The 21,323-nt window shown below is 37.6% G+C and overlaps 1 protein-coding gene across 1 annotated transcript in view; it reads left to right on the plus strand.

The window, feature by feature from the left end:
- SLC9A9 (solute carrier family 9 member A9) overlaps positions 1-21,323 on the plus strand; it is a 540,289-nt gene that overhangs the window by 340,490 nt on the left and 178,476 nt on the right. Inside the window, exon 12 of the mRNA XM_082654190.1 lies at positions 8,038-8,191. Coding sequence (XP_082510316.1) covers positions 8,038-8,191 — 154 coding nt within the window. The remainder of the gene's footprint in view (positions 1-8,037; positions 8,192-21,323) is intronic.

Raw genomic sequence — 21,323 nt, forward strand, 5'->3', positions numbered from 1 at the left:
TACTGTTCCAGAAGCCTGGAGTGCTTTTCTTCCGGACACCCACATGGCCTCTCCCTCATTAGAGTCTATGCTCAAATGTCACCTAACCAAAGTGGCTTTCCTAACCACCCTAAACACTCCAACCCTTCACATAAATATATCCTCTATCTTCTTATCCTACTTTTGTTTTCTTCACAACAACTTACGTATTACTTTTTTTTTCTTTTTTAAACTAATCTGGAAGCCCCTTTAAGGCAGAAACTATCTCTTGTTTTCTGCTGTCCCCTAGAGCCCGAATGAATGAAGGAACACATGAACGTCACCACCTCATATCTCGAGAGCCTGAAGCCACTGTAATCATTCAATTCAAAAGCGTTTACTGAGTTTCATGTTTTGGATACTATGAGAGATATTAAGTTGTGTAAAGAAGTTGTAATTCCAACCTTTTAAAAGATTAATAATTGAGAGTAAAGAATAGATCATATTAAGCTACTGATTCATCTCAGACTATCATTTAATAATATGAGTGGCATGAGCAATGTGTTTTATAGGATTTCCAAGAAAAAGCAATGTGGACTGGAGTATTTCAGGAAAACTTCATGGGGTTGGAATAGAGGCAGAAAGAAGTGAAACACAGGCTTAACAGTGGGATCATGGCGTAGGGGCAAGGATAACAATTGTTTACTGAGAGAAAGAAGACCACCTTGTTGGTATAGAAAGCTCTCAGTGGACAAGAGGAGGTAGACCCGGAAAGGGGAGCAAAATTCTGATTGAAGTGTTTCTGTGGGCTGTAGGAAGCCACTTATGGTTTCTGGGTCAGATCACCACCTCAAAAAGCTAGATTCTGAGGAAACTGTTCAGAGGGACGTTGATAGTCTGGAAGGAAGAAAGGATGGAGGCTGTTAGGCCAAGAGACCAGGGTGTTGGTCAGGGGCACAGTCAGAGTGTGAGGTGATGGGCCTCGGACCAAGGTGGTACAGAGGGAAGAGAGAGGAGCCCGAGCTTTCAGGTAACTCATTCTCTGCTGAATCCAAATCTCTAGAGTCAGGACACTAGCATGAGTAACTCATACATTTTTAAGTTTCACAGTTGATGCTGATGTGCACTTCTGGGTAAAGACCACAAGCTAGTCTTAAAACCTCCATTTAGTGATGAGACAACACAGATTCAGATGAGGCTAATGATCGTGCATCCTGTCGGGCAGGCCTGAAAACAGATCCCAGGTCTCTTGACTCTCAGTACGAGGCTATAAGGGTCTCAATAAATAATAAAAGGGCAGAAGCCAAACTTGAAGAAACAATTACTCAACCATTCCATTGAACTAAGAGATATCAATCACTCTTCCATTTGTAATCAAGAATCATGAAGAATCAGAACATTCATCTGTTCATTGACCTTTTATGTGCTTGGCATTGCTCTACGTGTGTGGATAAACAAAGAGCCAGCCAATTACAGTGTAATGTCATAAGTCACCTGATAGGCCAAGCACAGTTTGTACTGGGAATGTCAGTTAGCCTAACCCAGGCCCAGACCTCAGTGGAGGCTTCATAGAGAAATCAGAGGCTCAGCAGAGCTCTGAAGATCATTGGAATTAGGTGAAATTTGGGCGAGGGTTATAGAAGAAAGAACTAGAGAAAATTTGAATGGGAGAAAAATGATTCAAGCATAGAAAACCACATGTACAAAGAGCTCTTTCACCCCACCATTGATTTCAGTGCCTTAAACATTGCACATTTGTTGACAATGGCCGTGATTTGGGCCCTCATGCAATTTAACAATCTTACCTTTTTCTTCAACAGACTATACATGCAAAGCATACTCTTTATACCTCTAATATACTTTATCATAATTTACCTGTTAAGAGACTCATTTTTGTAGAACCATGAGCCCTAAAATAGAGGAGCCCAAGCTTCCTCACCATTGCATCCCCCCACCGTGCCTTGGGTAACAGGTAGCACAGAGTGAGTGCTCAATAAATGTTTAGGTTTAGACTCTTGCTTTGCACCTTCAATGCAGATGCCTTAGGGGGTACTTGTATTCTTGTGATTTAAATGTAGCTGTAATAGACCTTCACCCTGTTCAGAACACATTTGCAAATTTATAACAGATTAAGTTTCACTTTTGCTGTTTAAAGATAAACAGGAAGCTGCACTTTTTCTGCAGCAGGGGTCCTTGACAGAAAGCTTTCCTTGGTTCAATAGTCTTCTATTGTTATGAATAGAACATCGACATAATTAACATAAGAATCCCTTAGAGGCCAATTTTAAATGAAACCACATTTAATTTCAGGTAATTCTTTTATTCCACAAGATGATGCTAACTTTCCAACTGAGTATGTGAAATATGTCAAGTCTCTGAACAATAAACCCATCTAAAATCAGATGGAATAGTCTATAACCCCCCAAAGTATAAAATTATGTCCATTAGTTGGCCAAAACAAAGAGAAAAAGAAAGGTAAATCCAAAGAATCAAAGTACCCATTAAGCAAAATAAAACACAAGTTTTGATAATGAGTTCTGAATTTCCTGGTCTGTAAGCAAAATGGCATGTGTTCTTGGAAAATAGTGTTTTGCTAAAAGAAACTCCTAAGTCAATACTAATCTTTAATTTCTAGTATTTTGCTGGTAGCCTAAGTAATTTATTTCAGTCCTAAAGTCCTCTGTTTCCCAAATCCATGGTGTGAGGGAGATAGGATAAGTGTGCCCAGAGCCTCCACATAACAGATAATCAGTACATATTGCTATGGACTCCCCTCACATAGTGTCCCCTTCAAATCCATAAGTTGAAGCCCTGACTTCCAATATGATGTTATTTGGAGATGGAGCCTTTGGGAAACAATTAGGTTTAGATGAGGTTATGAGGGTGGGGTGCCCTATGATAGAATTAAGAAGAGACACCACTGAGCTTGCTCTTGCCTGGCAAGCAGGTAGCTTTCTGCAAGCCAGAGAGAAAGCTCTCACCAGACCTGGCCATGCTGACACCCTGATCTTAGACATCTCAGCTTCCACACCGTGAGAAATAGTTTCTGTTGTTGGAGCCACCCAGACAGTGGTATTTTGTTATGTCAGGCTAAGACACATATGTGCTGAATGAAGCAATGAATGGCCATTGATTTGACAATTGTCTAGGTGCCAAATGCGTGATCAATAACTTTGGCATCATAAAGGATGAATGGTATGTAGGCAGTTGTTCTCATCTAGAGTTCTAAATGAGCTTCACTTTGTCTACTTAGTGACCTCACCTTTCTCAGTTCCATGCTTCCCATGCTACTAGGCCATCTCACACGTGGCATGAGCCATATTTGCGAAAAGTGGCCAGGGCTACAGACAGATACTCTCTTCTCCAAAAACACACTGTTTCTGTGTTTTTTTAGGTGACCATTATATGGGGGAGGGCTCCTCTTATAGAGCCATCTTGAAGTTGGTTCTAAATATCAATGTTTCTTAATATTCCACAAGTACAAGTACAAGGCAGTGGCTGCATTTTTCTTTCTTCTTTTTTTTAAAGAGATCTCTACATTGCATCTCCTGTAAATATAGAGCTTTATTTATAGGATACAGATTTTTTTAGAAGTCAGAATAACATATATCTTTTGAGTATATTTTTAAACTAAGAACTGCTCCTGTATAGATAATTTAGATTTAAGAGCCTAGTTATGCTAGTTTAACATAATAACAATACATTATAAAACATATTCAGGAAGATAAATGATTATGTCCTTCCTTGCCCTTGATAACTAACATGAACTTTACAATAAACATGACGTAGCAAGTTTTAACTTTTATTCCAGTCTCTATTTTTCTCTTTCTCACAAAATTCAAAGTAAAAACAAAAAATGAAAAAACAAAGCCAAACACACACACACACACAAATATTCAATATAATGAAAACAAATACTTAGAGTCTTATCACTTAATATTTCTAATACACACCACTTAACTGGAATAATGCTTCTTTATGGACACTTCTGGAAATGTGAGCTTGAGGAAAAGAGAAAAAGAAAAGATCACTTTCTATCTCCAATCTTGTCCTGATTAAACACTGCTAGGAGCTTTACCTTAACCTATACATTTTCTCCTCAGATATAGAAGGCTGTTGGAAAACTGTTTCTTTCAGTTCTCATTCCCTAATGACACCATTTGTATTTCCTGGAGAGAACATTATTGAAATATTCTCCAGTAATAAGGGTTATTAATATCCCCACTCTCTTGTCCCCAGCTGGGTCTAAGTGCATGAACGTCTCTGGTGTACTCTTCTTGAGTACAGCCATCTAAGTGTTCAGAATTTCTGATGAAAAAATTTTTTTTCTTTATTAATATCTACTTCAAATGTTATCTTTCTTATCTTCAGGCCATTTCCTTGTCTACATGGAGATTTAGAATAATTTTCTTCCTCCATTACATTTTGTTCCTTGAAGGTAATTTTATAATCAGAGTGCATATTCCTTTCTCTTTCTGAGGCTTCCTTCTTTCAGGCAAAATATATTAAGTCTCTCTATTCTAATCCTCTGGATCTTGTGTTATGCCGCTTGTCTCTTGTATATTCTCAGTGTAAAGATGAGAAAGGAGCATTATATTCTAAGTTGCAAAGCCAAGGATAAAGACCAAAGTAGTTATAGTTTTTCTCATCCTAACCTGTATCCAATTTCTAAAAGTCTCTTAATGTATGAATAAAGATTTAGAAAATTAGAAACCTAGATGATATTAATACAATAAATATTATAAAAAATGGACCATTGAAATTTTATGTATGTGACTTAAACCTTCCTATAAAAGTAGCAAAAATCACTACCTTTGACTTATACTTGCTATCATTATAAATGTTTATTTGCCCTGTTACATGGTGTAACAGAGCCTGTAAATGTCTTATAAGTCTTGTGTTACCCAAGAGAGATTTTCAATTTTAACTTTTTTATTTTACTACTTGTGCTTTTATTTACTTTTCTTCAAAGTCTACATCTGTTTTTATAATGTCATCACACTTTGATTTGAAATTGTAGCATTTAATCTTCTTTAACATCTTCCTGCAAATATATTTAATATGGCTTCATAAAAATTCAATTAACATATTATTATTAAAGAAGAAAAATAGACAAAAAAGCAGGTTTTAATAGGTCAGTTTAGATTATAGACTTTGTAAAAGTGTGTTCTCAGGCTGGAATAATTCTTAAACGTCATTTAATCGTTTATTAATTTTCAATGGTCCATAAGCTTGGTTTTCCTTGTTGTCTAACACACTTGATTTTCTAAAAGTATTTGTGCCCAGAAAGATTTTTTTTGTAAATACAGACAATATTCTTTTAAAATTTTATGGAAAGGCAAAAGATCTAGAATATTTAAAACACTTTTGAAAATGAAAAATAAGAATCACTCTACCCGATTTTTTTTTTAAATAGATCTTTATTGGAGTATAATTGCTTCACAGTACTGTGTTATTTTCTGTTGTACAACAAAGTGAATCAGCCATATGCATACATATATCCCCATATCTCCTCCCTCTTGAGCCTCCCTCCTACCCTCCCTATCCCACCCCTCTAGGTCGTAGCAAAACACCAAGCTGATCTCTCTGTGCTATGCTGCTGCTTCCCACTAGCTAACTATTTTACATTTGGTAGTGTATATATGTCGATGCTACTCTCACTTTGCCCCAGCTTCCCCCTTCCCCACCCACCCAGTGTCCTCAAGTCCATTCTCTATGTCTACGTCTTTATTTCTGCACTCCCACTAGGTTCATCAGTACCATTTCTTTTTTTAAATTCCATATGTATGCGTTAGCATAAGGTATTTGTTTTTCTCTTTCTGACTTACTTCACTCTGTATGACAGACTCTAGATCCATCCACCTCACTACAAATAACTCAGTTTCATTTCTTTTTATGGCTGAGCAATATTCCATTGTATATATGTGCCACATCTTCTTTATCCATTCATCTGTCAATGGACATTTAGGTTGCTTCCATGTCCTGGGTATTGTAAATATAGTGCTGCAATGAACATTGTGGTACATCTGTTTTTTTGAATTATGGTTTTCTCAGGGTATATATGCCGAGTAATGGGATTGCTGGGTCATGTGGTAGTTCTATTTTTAGTTGTTTAAGGAACTTCCATAATATTATCCATAGTGGTTGTATCAATTTACATTCCCACCAACAGTGCAGGAGGTCTACCCAATACTAAGTCCTACCATATACCTACAGTAATCATGACAGTGTACCATCAGAACAGGAATAGACACATAGATCAATGGAACAGAATTGAGAACCCAGGAATAGAGCCATGCAAATACACCCAATTGGTTTTTGACAAAGGTACCAAAGCAATTCAATAGAGCAATTAAACATCCATAGGCAAAAAAAAAAAAATATATCCTCAGCCTAAAACTCGCCGCTTATACCAAAATTAACTCAAGATGAGCATGGACTTAAAGGTAAAATGTAAAGCTAAATAACTTTTAGAAAAAATTTTAAAATATAAGGGAAAATCTTTGGGACCTAGAGCTAAGTAAAGAGTTCTTAGACTTGGCTCCAAACAGATGATTTATAAAGGGAAAGATCAACAGATTAGACTCTATCAATAAAAAGCTACAAAGTGGGAGGAAATATTTGCAAACTATATATCCAACAAAGGACTATTATCTAGAATATATAAAGAACTCTCAAAATTTAACAAACATCTAACAATTCAATTAGAAAATGAGATAAAGACACAAAGAGCCATTTCACCCAAGCAGGTAGATAGATCACAAATGAGCACATTAAAAAATGTACAATACCATTAGGAAAATGGAAATTATAACCCCAATAAGCTATCAAAATGGCTAAAATTTAAAATAATGACAACACTAAAGGCTGGTAAAGGCGGAGAAACTGGATGACTTATCTATTGCTGCTGGGAATGTAAAATGCTAGAGCCATTCTGGAAAAGTTTGGTAGTAATTTCTTTTAAAAACATGCTATAGGGGCTTCCCTGGTGGCGCAGTGGTTGAGAGTCCGCCTGCCGATGCAGGGGACACAGGTTCATGCCCCGGTCTGGGAAGATCCCACATGCCGCGGAGCGGCTGGGCCTGTGAGCCATGGCCACTGAGCCTGTGCGTCCGGAGCCTGTGCTCCGCAACGGGAGAGGCCGCAACAGTGAGAGGCCCACGTACCGCAAAAAATAAATAAATAAATAAATAAAATAAAATAAAAACACGTTATATAAAAAAATAAATTAAATTAAATTAAAAATAGAAATATAATGTTGGACACGTGAAACATGTTATAATATATACAATGTTATACATATAAATTTAAATAATGTTACTTCAATAAAATTTTTAATTAAAATCAATTAATTTAAAAAAACATGCAAATACCATATAACTCAGTGATTGCACTCCTGGGCATTTATCTCAAAGAGCTGAAAACTTACATTCATTCACACAGCAGCCTTATTTGTAATAGCCAAAAACTGGAAACTACCCAGGTGTCCTTTAACAGATGACGGTTAAACAAACTGTGGAATATCCATACCATGGAAATACTACTCAACAATAAAAAGGAACAAACTATCAATACATTTGGCAACCTGGATGAGTATCCAAAAATTACGCTGGGTGAAAAAAAGCCAATTACAAAAGGCTACATATTTCATGATTCCATTTACATAACATTCCTGAATCGGCAAAATTATAGAAATGGATGATTGATTACTGGCTGCCAGATGTTAAGGAGTTTGTGGGAGAGAAGTAGGTGTGAGTATAAAGGACAACATGAGGGATCTTTATGGTGTTGGGAATGTACTGAATCTTGACTATATCAGCGTCAAAATCCTGGGTGTGATGTTGTACTAGACAGTTTTGCAAGACGAGACATCACCGCTGGGGAGAAAATGGGGAAAGGGCACACAGTAAGTCCCTATTATTTCTTACAACTGCATGTGAGTCTACAGTTATCTCAAAATTAAAAGTTTAATTTTAAAATATAATTGTGTTTGTCAGTAAATTGTAAAGATAAATTCAATGAAATGAGAATGACACTCGTGCAGATGTTTCTTTTCCTTCTTTGGTTTTTCTCCATCAGGTTTGCGAGGAGCGATAGCTTTTGCCTTAGCTATTCGGAACACAGAATCTCAGCCCAAGCAAATGATGTTTACCACTACTCTGCTCCTCGTGTTCTTCACAGTCTGGATATTCGGAGGAGGAACAACCCCCATGCTGACTTGGCTTCAGATCAGGTGAGTGACACTGCTTAACAAAGGAAATCATTATGAGGCATGGCTGCACTGTTTCTGATGTTGCTGACTGGTCAAGAGTACAATGGCATGTCTGTACACTAACTTTCCCTGGGGTCAAGTTGACCTTCATTCACAAGGTGAAACAGTATGACCTATCACCAACAGAACTGACTTTTCCAAGAGTTCTAGAAATCTCAGGATGATGTTTATAGTCTACAGTCCCTAGAAATGAATTTCTTTATGAATTTTTCCATTCAATCATATTTACTGAGTATAATGCGGTAATCTATGGAGTTCACAAAAATGAGTGAGACATGAGTCTTGTCCTCAAGATACTTATGATACAGTAGAATTTATAGAGAAAAATCTATAATACCAAGAAGAAAATGAATTTGCTTTGTTTTTAATTTGTCACAGCACTTAGGATAGAATTAGAGACACAGGAAATGCTTAAATGTATTTGATTATTCAACCATATGTTTGGCCAGAGGGATGCTATAGACACAGATTAGACAATTTCTTAAAGGAAAATCTGGTCAAGACTTCAGTTAGGGGCCATCCAGTAAGCCGTGCTTGGAAGATGATTGCTATTAACCCAAAGTATGCAGGTAGTAGAAGATTTGATGAAAAATGAATAGCTTGTACCAATTGTGAAAAAGTAAAATGTTGTTGTCTTTGTTTCTTTGATCTGGGTCCTCATTTTCACATCCCAGAATGTAACAGTGCTTTCATAAGTCACATTTTACTTTCCAAAGCCATACATCTTGATGATCATGCAGCCCCTCCCTGGTCCCCGCCCATTCTCTGTGAGGCAAATCTATACCCACCATCTCTGACAAGAAAAGATCCATCTGACTGGGAGGGGATTTCCAAGAAGATTTTTTTTCAGGCAAGGACTCTGTTATTCCAGCACCAATGTAGTGCTTGGCACGTTGTAGAATGGAATAAATAATTGCTCCATGAAAAATTGAATGAATATAACCACGCATGTAAATTCCTTTTGTTAAGGCTTTACTGACAAATTTCTATCCATCTGACAAATAGAAGCAGAAGCGGAACTCATGAGTTTAGGGTAAGAAAGCTTATGTCTAAACTGGGCCAAGTGGTTACGCATTAAATGCAATTCAAGGAAAAAAGGACCTCTTCAAGTATTGTGAATATTGCTAAAACATAAAAGGGCTTTGAGCAAAGGTTGAAATGGAGAATGTTTTGAAATACTTGTTGAACTATTTTCTAGGCATATAAATGTGACCTTCAGTTTCTTTCACGGTGGTAGCTGCTTATAGGCTCCTCTGGATGAGCACGAATATTTTATTAAACGCTATGGTGTTGAGTCTCCTGTAAACTGATAGTAAGATAATGGTGTGTTCAGGTTTCAGGAAAATAAATTCAGTAGGTGGATCCATGCATGGAACAATTAGGACTTGGAAAGCAGAAGTTAGAGGATACCAATCCTCACAAGATAAATGTATTGAATGCTCTATCAGGTAAATTAGAATATTCAGAACATAAAGTGGTGCTTTATTTCAGAACATAAAGTGGCAACATTTTCTTAAAGTAATTCAAATATAACTTATTTTCTACTATTGTCTTTCTTTACTCTGAAGGATTTGTCCCAAATCAATACATGTTTTACCCTAAAATGTTTACCTAACTCTACTGTAGTGTTTTCCAAAGGTATCCACTGACTTCAGATAGATGTTATAGCTCATGCAGTCTCTTGATATCCAGATCAGTAGGGACAAGGTAATAGAAAATGGGGCCTTAGGCAGGTTAGAACGTTTATCAGGTTATAGGACAGGGACTAATAAAGAAGGATAGTAATGTCAACTATAACGTCCACAGGTGAGGGGCCTGGAGGTCATCTTAGGCCAGTGCTATTATGGCCTGCTGGGAGGCACAGCGTGGAGTTCCCAGGTCATGGAGATGCCCCAGTGCGAATTGGCTCCAAATGGCCCAACTGATTCAATGCCAGACTTGTCCACCAGCCAGGAGGGGAGAAGAGTAAAAGCAGGACTGTGATATATTTAAGGAAATGAGCTGACAGGGCTCTGGTCCAGCAGGCCAGGTGGAAATCCCAGCTGGGAGCTAGAGTGTTAATCTGAAATCAGGGCATAAACCCAGTCAGAGAGACAGAGACCCAGTCATTAGGAAATCAGAGGGGATAACTGAGCTTTATAGGTATGTGTGTATCTAGGAAGTCAACCCAGGTAGACAGGATACAGGGCAGCAAGACCAAGTTAAGACAAAAGGCTCTCAATCTTTAATGAACATCAGAACCAACTGGAGGGCTCATTAAACGCCCACATTGCTGGGCCCCTGCCCCAGAGTTTCTGATCAAGTAGGTCTGGTTCAGGGCCTAAGTATTTGCATTTTAACCACACTCCAGGCAATGCTGATGCTGCTTGCTCTAGGACCACATTTTGAGAATCACTGGTTTAGACTTATAACCCCACATAGAGATGGGGCTAATATTAAATACTGTCAGATCTGGCTGGGGTTGCCCAGGGCCCCACACCTGAGCCTCAAGTTTAAAAATTTTAGCACCTATGCTGGAGGGAAGCAGGGGCTAACTTGAAGAGAAAAATTCATTGTGCATTGATCAACGAGAAGGAACTAGAGCACAATAGAATAAACATAAAAGAATAGGATCATAAGTTAGTGTGTGTTCAAACACACACACAAGCACGACATAAATTTGGTTTGACCATGTTATAGTGATACCAGCATATGCTCCACTTCCACTGTGGTTTGTAATGCTATCAAAGAAATCCTTCATTTCATTATCGCTTTTAAATGGTAGTTGTCCATCATTTTTTTTTTTTGCGGTACACGGGCCTCTCACTGTTGTGGTCTCTCCCGTTGCGGCACACAGGCTCCGGATGCGCAGGCTCAGCGGCCATGGCTCACGGGCCCAGCCGCTCTGCGGCATGTGGGATCTTCCTGGACCGGGACACGAACCCATGTCCCCTGCATCGGCAGGCAGACTCCCAACCACTGAGCCACCAGGGAAGCCCCCTTTTTTGATTGTTTTAAATTTCTACATTTTTTTTCCCTTAAGTTATTAGGTATGTACTTGAGTTTATTTATTTATTTTTTAATCCCTATAAAATTTGCCATTCAGCTGAAAACTACCACAGTAAGATGCAGATTAAACGTTTTATGTAAGGTAAAAATTGATAATATTAATATGAATTACACTTTGATAGAAAAACGTTAAAACAGCAATGACTTCGTGCTTAAAGAGACTCAGCATGATCTTAACATATGAAACAAATTCTCCATTGGTTAAGTTTTATCCTAAGCACATTCAAATTTCTTGTCCTAAAGCTGTTGTTTTTTTAATAATAACAAATATTTTTAATGCAGCATTTGAAATAAATCACGAACCTTTGTTTCTTAAAATTCTAGAGAAAAAGAAAAGACTCCCCCCAGTATTATTTTGGAGGTTTTCATGTAAAAGAAAGCAGAATGGTTTCTCGATTAGAATCCAGATCTCCTCCCTTCTGTGAATTACATTAATACTGGTGGTGAGGAAAACCCAGCTCCCAGTCTCCGAGGACTAGCTCTGCTTTTAGCCAAGAAACAAGAGATCAAAGGTGTCAGGCTTTGCCCTACAGAGGCCAGTAAACAGTATTGTCCACCAAATAATTACACATGCCTACAAATACACCTCAGGAACCAGTGAGGCAGAGCTCTCCGGCAGTGGTAAGTAATCTGGGATGGTAACCCCATCCTTAGTTTAGGGTAGGGTGTCACATGGAGTTAACAGAACTCATGAGAATGGAGCCCATACCACAGTGCAAACCTTTCCTGGCTTCTCCCAGATAGGAATGCTGGACCCATCTCTTCGAAATACCTCAACCACAGTGCAGAAAGCCTTGCACACAAGAGCAATTCAGAACTTGTATTCCAGACAATATGAGAAAGTGCCCCCCAGCAAGATGACTTCTACAGTTTCCAGATTTTTGCTTCGAACATCTCAAAGAGTAACAACTGGCTTTTATTGACTATTTACTCTGTGCCAGATAGTTAGAAAATAAAGTGCCAGGCATAAGACCTCCCTGTGACTCAGCCTCTAATCTATAAAACGGGGACGATAGCAGTAGCTACCTCCTAGGGTGGGTGAGGCCTTGCAAAGTGGCCCAGGGTCACCCCACTGTCCGGCTACAGAGTCAGACTACAAGGGCAGGCAGCCTGAGCCCAGGGCCTGCACTCCCAACTGGTTCATTCTTCTGCTGCCCCAAATAAATGAGCTAATTCCTGAAGCCTGCAAACTACCTTGATTAACAAATTCTTTGGGGAAAAAGAGATGTACTTTTATAAGCAAGACAGGCCAGTTAAAAACAAACACAGGAAATCTTCATCCCTCACGAGTGATGGGGTTGACCTGCTAGTGCCGCACAGAAGTTTCTTGCTGCAGATTTTTTTCCTTGACCTAGAAAAGTTAAAGGTAAACAAGGCCAGCCCTGATCTCAGGTAGCCAAGCAGGGACGTTTGCCTTCCTCAATTATAGGAATTTGGAATTAGAAGAATTTGTTATCCTCAGGCTCATTTCCCAACCCCATTTGGGATCCCAAGTCAGCCTGCTGTCAGCCCCTTCCTCAGATCAAACAAAAAATCACACATACTGCCCTGTGTCCATTGCAGAGTGAATAACTTTTAACTAGTGCAACGTCTCCACTACCATTATTTTAGTTAAATATTTAAAACTTATTTTGGGTTTATGGCCCATCCTATTTTATGTCATCCTAGAATGATTCCTTTATCATATATACCCACTGGCTACAAAGTTTATAACAGCCACCATGGGAATGCAAACAGTGGTAAGGAGAGAACTGTCTTTAGTAATATTTTTTAATCTTAACAGTAGAGTTAAATACACCTGCTTACATACAGACGTCCTTTATTGCTGAGGTGAGGCAATGTCAATTTTATATAATGGAAGAATACATATAATCAAGTTCCCTTCATATCCAACTGTGTTCTGCCTGGTTTTCTTTCTAGCATCCAAAGTCTCATGCATGCTTAACAATTTACTTCACTGGTGTATTAACATAGTAGATCAGTGCACACATTCTGGAGGCAGACGGTATGGGGCCCAACCATGCCTCCCTCTCTTACTAGCTGTGGGACCTTGAGCAAGAAATTCAACCTCTCTATGGTTCAGTTTTCTTATTTGTAAACTTGGAACAATAATAATACCTACCTCTTTAGATTTTTATATGGATTAAGTATTGCATGTATAAATTTAGGGCACAGAGTAAGCGCTCAATAAATGTTGCTGTAACACTACCAAAAAGACCACCTATGAGCCTTTTCTTATCCAAACACTCTTCTTCTGCCTATGGAATATATATACACACACACATACATACACATAAAGTGTTATTAATTAATTGTATTTATGAAAGCATGGTTTACATGGGGAATAGAAAGAAATAGCCTCTGAGGAGCTTAGTTCATTTTTTGTAATGATTAGATTCATCAGTTTTACAGGCAGCTCCTATTTCTGCATTCAAAATGATAAACCTCTTAAGGAAAAATGCTCACAAAAAGCGTTATATTCATCCAACAGCTCAGAAAGATTCTTTCTAGAACATGCTTTATTTCCTTCTGAACATGATAATCTTTGCTTAGGATCTCTTCAGATATTTCATTTGCACCGCTTCATCAGTGTGTATCAATTCATTATTTTGCATTGACTGTGTACCAATTTGTACATTTTGTCTCAATTTTTATTCATTGGCAGGTCCGAGAAATACCCTTTGTCAAGAAACATGGAAAACCAGTTTACTCATTTGAATGTAAACTTGTACTTAATATCCCCTACCTCTGACCCCCATTTAAAATTATGTTCTACTTTCCATAGGCTCTTCTAAAAAATGTTTCACAACTCCAAATATTTATTGCTTAAATCCATCTAGCTTGGCATATTTTATTAAAGATATTGTATAACTCTAGTAACCTATTGTTAACCTAAATATATCCTAGGTTTTTAACAAGCAGGGATTAGCAGCTCCTAAATTTGCCTCCAATGCCATCTGGGTTCTTTAATATGCTTTCTTTCTATGTACTGAATCTTGCCGGTTTCAGAGATAATAGTCTTTATGTTCATAACTGCCAGCTATCCTCCACTAGGCGTGTTCTTATTTATCTTCTCCAACATGCTCTTGAGAACATCGATGTTAATAAGCTTCACCCATTTATTAAGTTTACCAAACAGTGAACATTCTGCTCTATCAAAGAGAATTTATTAGCTCGCTACCATAAAGTATGATCAAATATAGGTGCCTTACTTTAAGTAATAGATGTATCTTTACTTTGGGTAATAGGTGTAGTCTGAAAAAAAAATATTTTAAATGCAATAGATGGAAATTGTGATCCAAAAGACTATGGAGGGGTTCCAGTTCTGGTCAAGATGGTGTACGCACACTTACTCCCCTCTGTCTCTTCCAACGAATGCAATTAAAATCCCTGGCCAGAATGAATGTAGCAGTCATCTAAGGACTCTTAAAAGAAAGTGGTAGCAGATAGATTGGGGAAGGAAACCAGAATTCAGAGTACTATTAAAACAGTGATGAATTTCCCATTTTTTTTTCCTCTCTGGAATCTCTTGACCTGAACTCAAAGGCAGTTTAAAAGCCAGAACTGCACAACAAGGAAGAACTGCAAAAGAAATTATCTGTTTTGGACATAAGGAACAGGACAGAGGACTGTTGTGGGGCAAAAGAGTCGGGGAAATCCCCTGTTTTGTTTGTTATTATCATTTACTCCATTCTCATCCCAATACCAGGCAAACCTAAGGCAGCAGTGGTAATGATGGCAGCAACAATTGGGTGGACCCCAAATTCCCAACCAGAGGAACTGAGGTCCAGAGGCCTTGGGAAGAAGTCCCACTGAATTTTTTTCTCTCTTAATCTTATCATTGCTTGAGCTTGGAAACAGGCCCAATATTATGGAAAAATCATGGGAAACATGTAGCAGTGTAGGGAAACGAAAGCCCTGGGCTTTGGGAAGCCAGAAAACGTGGAAGACATTGTGGAGTGGAGGGAGCACAAGAAAGTGATCCGATAAAATTGTGTATAAACTTTTGGGCTCGCTTCCAAGCTATGTAAGCCTAAACAGCACACCAAAGTGTGAGACATGAGCTACAAGACAGAGCATCACTCAGGTGCCAGACTATATACTGGATGGCACAGGACATATACTGGATGCAGGACATGTGTGGATCATAGATCAAAATGTAAAATATAAAACTTCTAAAAGGAAACATAAGAGAATAATCTTCATGACCGTAAATTAGGCAAAGGAGTCTTAAATATTGTACCAAAAGCATCATGTACAAAAGAAAAAAATGATAAGCTGAACTTCATCAAAATGAATATTTTTCGATTTGCAAAAGACACTGTTAAGAGAATGAAAATACAAGCTACATACTCACACTTAAAGAGAATGCATTGCTGGTGGGAATGCAAAATGGTATGGCCAATCTGTAAATCACTTTAGCAGTTTCTTATAAAGTTCAACATACAATTATTATAGGACTCAACATTCCCTCTTCTAGACATTTAGCCTAGAGAGCAAAATGGGGATAACAGGATCTGTCTCTGAAGATTAAATGTGTGAACATTAAATAAGAAAATACATGTTAAAGTCCATTAAGCAGAACTAAGCACTCATTAGTAACCTTATTTTACTCACAGCTTTTATTAGAAATGTCAGATAAATTTTAATAGTATTTTCAGCATATATTGAGATAATCACATAGTTTTTTCCTCTACGTTATTGATGTGATGAAATATATTGATAGATATCCTGGTATTGATTTTTTCCTACAGTTCTGCTATCTATAACAATAACTGAGGTTAGTCTATACTTTTCTTTTTCTTTTGAGGGGTTGAGGGGGCTTTCTTAATTGGGTTTAAATAGTGTTAAGGATGTACTACATTCATAGCATGAGCTAAAGACTTTTCTATTTTTTCATGGCCTGAAATAGCATAGCATAGAAATGATCAGATTTTTAAAGGCTAGTTAGAAGTCAGCTGTAAAACCATCTGGTTCCTGGAGTTCTTTTAATGGTGGGTTTTTAATCACCCTTCTAGTGTCTCCTATGGTAATTGGTGTATTCAAATGTAAAATTGTCATTTCTTTAAACTCAAAAATGGTCAAGTATTGTCAATTTCATATAGTTCAACTAAAAAGGATATCCATATACAATTTACCTAGTTTTATCCACTGTTAATAATATGCCTGTTTTGCTTTCTTGCCTTTATATATAAATATATATCACATATATACATATATTAAATGTGTTTTTATTTATTCTTTTCTTTTTCACTGAATCATTTCAATGTAAAAACAGACATACACTTCTTATCTAAATACTAAAGGATACAACTTTGAAAAACAAGGACATTCTATTAGGTAACCAAAATACCATTACTGTGTCTAAAAATATTAAAAACAATTAATAATTTTATCAGTACATACACAAATTTCCCCAGTTATTGCAAAAAAAATTATGTATAGATGTTTCTTAATTCATGATCAAATCAAGATTATGTATTATATTTGGCCAATGTTGGGTTTTTTTTAGTCTCTTTAAACCAGTTTCTCTCGTTTTCTTCCCCATGACATTGATTTTTAGAAGAAACCAGGTCAGTTGTTTTACACACTATTCCACATTCTGGACTTGTTTGTTTCCTCCCAGCATCCATTAATATGTTCTTCTCTCTGCTATATTTCCTGTAAACTAGAAATTAGGTCAAGGCTCGAAATTCAGGTTGAACCTTTTAGACAAGTATATTCATTGGCAAATGCACAAGTCTTTCTTACTCGTTAGGGGTATGTTTCAAGTACAACTGTTGGACTGTACTATTCCACACGGTACCTGGTAGCCCCATGTCTTTTGACCATGTGGATGTGGCTAGTCCGAACTGAGACTTACCCTGCTGTGTAGTGAACTGTGTCCTCTCAAAATTCACATATTGAAGCCCTAATCCCCAGTGTGAGTATACTTGGAGACAGGGCTTTTAGGAGGTAATGAAGGTTAAATGATATCATGAGGGTAGGGTCCTAGCTGACAGGGCTGGTGGACTTGTAAGAAGAGAGATCGAGATCAATCGCTGTCTCTCTGCATACATGCTCCATGGAATGCAATGAGGACACAGGGAGAAGGTGGCTGTCTGCAAACCAGGACGAATGCCCTCAGTAGAACTTAGCCATTCTGGGACCTTGATCGTAGACTTCTAGCCTCTAGAACTGTGACGAAATTAAATGTCTGTTGTTTAAGCCAAAAAGAAAAGAATATTCATTGGTAATGCTTTATGCTTAATAATGTGTATTTCAAAAAAAAAATTAATAATGCGTATTTCATATCAACAGGCACGTAAGGTCAAGTTGTCCCACTCTCGGTGATGCTAAGTTTGTTCATATGGTTACAGCGCTAACCCCCATTGTAAAAGTATAGTTTTACCTTTGGAATTAGTTTTTAACCTATGGGGCAATACTTGAGCACTGTGTGAATCTCCTGTCTCCAATCTCTCTGTAAGCCACTGTTTTTAGCATCCATTGATGATCCTTTTCTGATTCAGTGATTACATTTGAGATGATTCAGTTCTGACTTCCTTTGATAGGTAATTTTTTGACAATTTCTTAGTTTACCAAATGATCACAGTTTTGATCACCTTTTTAAAAATTTATTCCTAATTTATCAAATTATGAGAATGTTATCAGTAATAATTCTACTTTTAAAATGTAAGATTTTCGGGACTTCCCTGGTGGTCCAGTGGTTAAGACTTTGCCTTCCAATGCAGGGGGTGTGGGTTCGATCCCTGGTCAGGGAGCTAGGATCCCGCATGCCTCGCAGCCAAAAAACCAAAACATAAAACAGAAGCAATATTGTAACAAATTCAATAAAGACTTTAAAAAAATGGTCCACATCAAAAAAGATTTTTTAAATAGCAAAATATAAGTTTTCTTTGTGATCAAGTACATGACTGATTTGGGTGTATATTCCATGGACATGAAAAGAAGTATATTTGCTATTTTTAAGAAAAAAGTTATGCACATATGTATTGAGTTTCTTGGTTATGTTACTCAAATTCCCTATATCCTTATCTATATTTTTACTAGATGTCAGATTCTGAAAGAGGTACATTAAATTTCCCACTATATTTTTTTTTTGTAGTCAGGGTTTTGCATTCTAATTTTATACAGTCTTTCACATATTTCTGATGTGTTGTGTGTAGTACACCATTTTATGATAGGGAATCTTCAAATTGTCTGGTATGTCTTTCTCATCCCAGAAATGAAACTTAAAATGGTTGTATCCTTCTTATATGTTCATGCCCCTCTTCTATCCTCTAGTTCTCATAATGTGGAATCTTAAAAAGTAATACAGCAAAGTCATTTTCATTAGCACTAGACAGTGGGGACTCCCTATTTCCTCCATTTCATTCTGGCTATAAGTAAGCAGTGAGCTAGTAGATTTCAGTGTTTTGATCAACATCATTTCATTCCCTGAAGTCCTTAACTTCTCTTCAGAAAATAAAGTCTTATTTTTTTTAATCTATTATAATCTTTTACCTACTAGTATGCACTTTAAACCTTATGGTTTAAAATGTTTAAAATCCAAAGAATTACAATAAAGCTCCCATTTAGCATCTACCCTGGAGATCAATTGCAAGCCAAAATATGGGATTTTAACTGGAGTTTTTAAAAATAAGTGTTGAATTCTATCACACAGAGTCACTTGGAAGAAATTGCTTAAGACAGGGAATTGCCTATTAGAGGCAAAATATGCTTTCATGCAGATTTCATTGTATTCGGTACAAGGAATGTTTGGAAGAGTCTTAGCTGTTGTTTTCTTTTCTTTTTCTTCTTTTTCTTAATGGGCAGAGTGTTCTATGCTTCCCAGTGCTAGATCTGTAGTGCAGAGTATAACTGGCCAGTTATGAAGCAACACTCATGTTTGGAGATGAGGGTGAAAAGCATCTCAACAGTTGACTTCTCAGTGGCACTGGCTGCTTATTTCTTATTTTCTGCAGGATTCAAAACGTACCTCAAAGGTCACTGCATGTCCCCCTGAGCCTCTTTGTCGCTCTTTCTTCTTGGGCACAGCACCCACACATGAGTCCCCACCAAGCAAATGATCATCTTTGTTTGGAAAGTTCCAGCTAAAATGCTGGGAATGGATTTGGTTCAGTCCATTCTGGGGCTACCACAGCCTGGGTTTCCTCACCTGCCCCTCTGCGTGGCCCTCCTGGGGCTCTGCCAGGGAGTGCAGCTGCCTGCCTGCAGCCTCTGTCCATGTGGGTTGCAGTTTATTCTGGTCTAGCCAGCAAAATAATCCCACCCTTCTCTTTTTTTTAAATTTTACTGTCGCCATGGATCTACTCATTTTTATACAGCACTCTTAGCATTTCAAAGGGATTCTCAGAGAAAGGGGAGAAAATACAAATGTTTGAAACAGTAATCTTAATTCTATTTTTCATGAGCCATTACCAGGCATTTAAGCAGGTGTTTAATTTTTATGAATATAAACTAATATATGCTTATTATATAAAATTAGAAAACTAAAAAATTATTTTAAAAAATGAAATTCATCTGAAGTCCTTCTATACAGAGATAATTACTAACAGTAGTACATTTTTCTATAGACTTTTTTATGGAAATCAATTTTTTTTAAACAAAACTCAGATCTGTTATTTCTTTACTTAAAATATAGCATGATAACTTTCCAATTTTATTAGCTATCCTTTGAAATTATGTTTTCAAGGACTGAATAACAAAATCATATGAATATGCCAAAATTGTTTATCTACATTGGCATTAGATTAGACTAGGTTTATTTTAAACTGTTATAAATGATGTAATTATTTCATACATACTTGCATAAAACTTTTAGTGTCTCTGATTTGTTTTAGAATAAAAATGAAATTAAGGAGTCAAGGGTAGAATATTTTCTACAGCTCAAAATATATTTTGCCAAATTGTTTCTAGTAAGGTCAGGTTAATTTAAACACGAACAATGTAATCTATTCTCTCCTTGGTGACTTTCCAACCTGTTTCTTATAGTCCAGGATTACTGCATGTTTTGAGGATGCCTAACAGTTTTCTAAAATTTTATCCTGATTCCAGAAGCTCATTTCTTCTAGGTCTTCAGGAAGATGTTCCTTTTTCTTCATTCTATAAAACATCTTGGTAAGCTCTGTGTGATTTTTCTTGCCTCCAGTAGTATTTGAATATGGAGAAAGATTTCCAGACCTGGTATTTGCCAACAGACAGGTATGTGGATTGCCCCAGGCTCCCCTAAACAGCCATCTGGTTGTTCATCACATTATTTTCTGGGAGCCATAGCAAGCAAGTCAATTTGCAACATCTGTAACCTAGGCTCTAGGATCAAGCAAATATTCCTCTTTGAAGCTATGACCTATGTGTAGAATTTTCTGTCATCCTCACTTCTCAGTCTTGAGGCCCTCTGAACCAATGCTACACACTCTGCTCCTGGCATCTCCCCACCTGCACCCTTGGCTACCACTTTACTTATGGGACACTTATACCCCTGGAATGCAATGTGCCATTGCAAATGCTGACCTCTGTCCCCCATCCTTTCCTTCACTCATTCACAGTCATTCAGCAAATATCTATTGAGCTTCTATTCTGTGCCAGCCACCAGATAAAGCATAGAATACAAGAAACCACAGTCCCTGCCTTTGTGAGGGTGACACAACACCCCCAACTGCCACCTTGTATCCCACCCTATGACTTTCTTCTCTAGGTGGTTTGGTTGATACAAGTTCTCTAGGTTGGGGCAGATAGCGGGGCGAAGAACATAGTGTGTTTCAGCTGTCTTGCAGACAGGCAAGGATGCTGTATTCCATGAAGTGGGGTAGGGGTAGGGATAGGCCACTGGTTGCTCTTCTCAAAATTGCTTATGATTATTATTTTTTTCAACATCTTTATTGGAATATGATTGCTTTATAATGTTGTGTTAGTTTCTGCTGTGTAACAAAGTGAATCAGCTATATGTATACATAGATGCCTATATCCCTTCCCTCTTGTGTCTCCCTCCCACCCTCCCTATCCCACCCCTCTCAGTGGTCACAAAGCACCGAGCTGATCTCCC

Source organism: Grampus griseus (genome assembly GCF_964374135.1).
Source record: "Grampus griseus genome assembly, chromosome: 5".
Taxonomy (NCBI): Eukaryota; Metazoa; Chordata; class Mammalia; order Artiodactyla; family Delphinidae; genus Grampus; species Grampus griseus.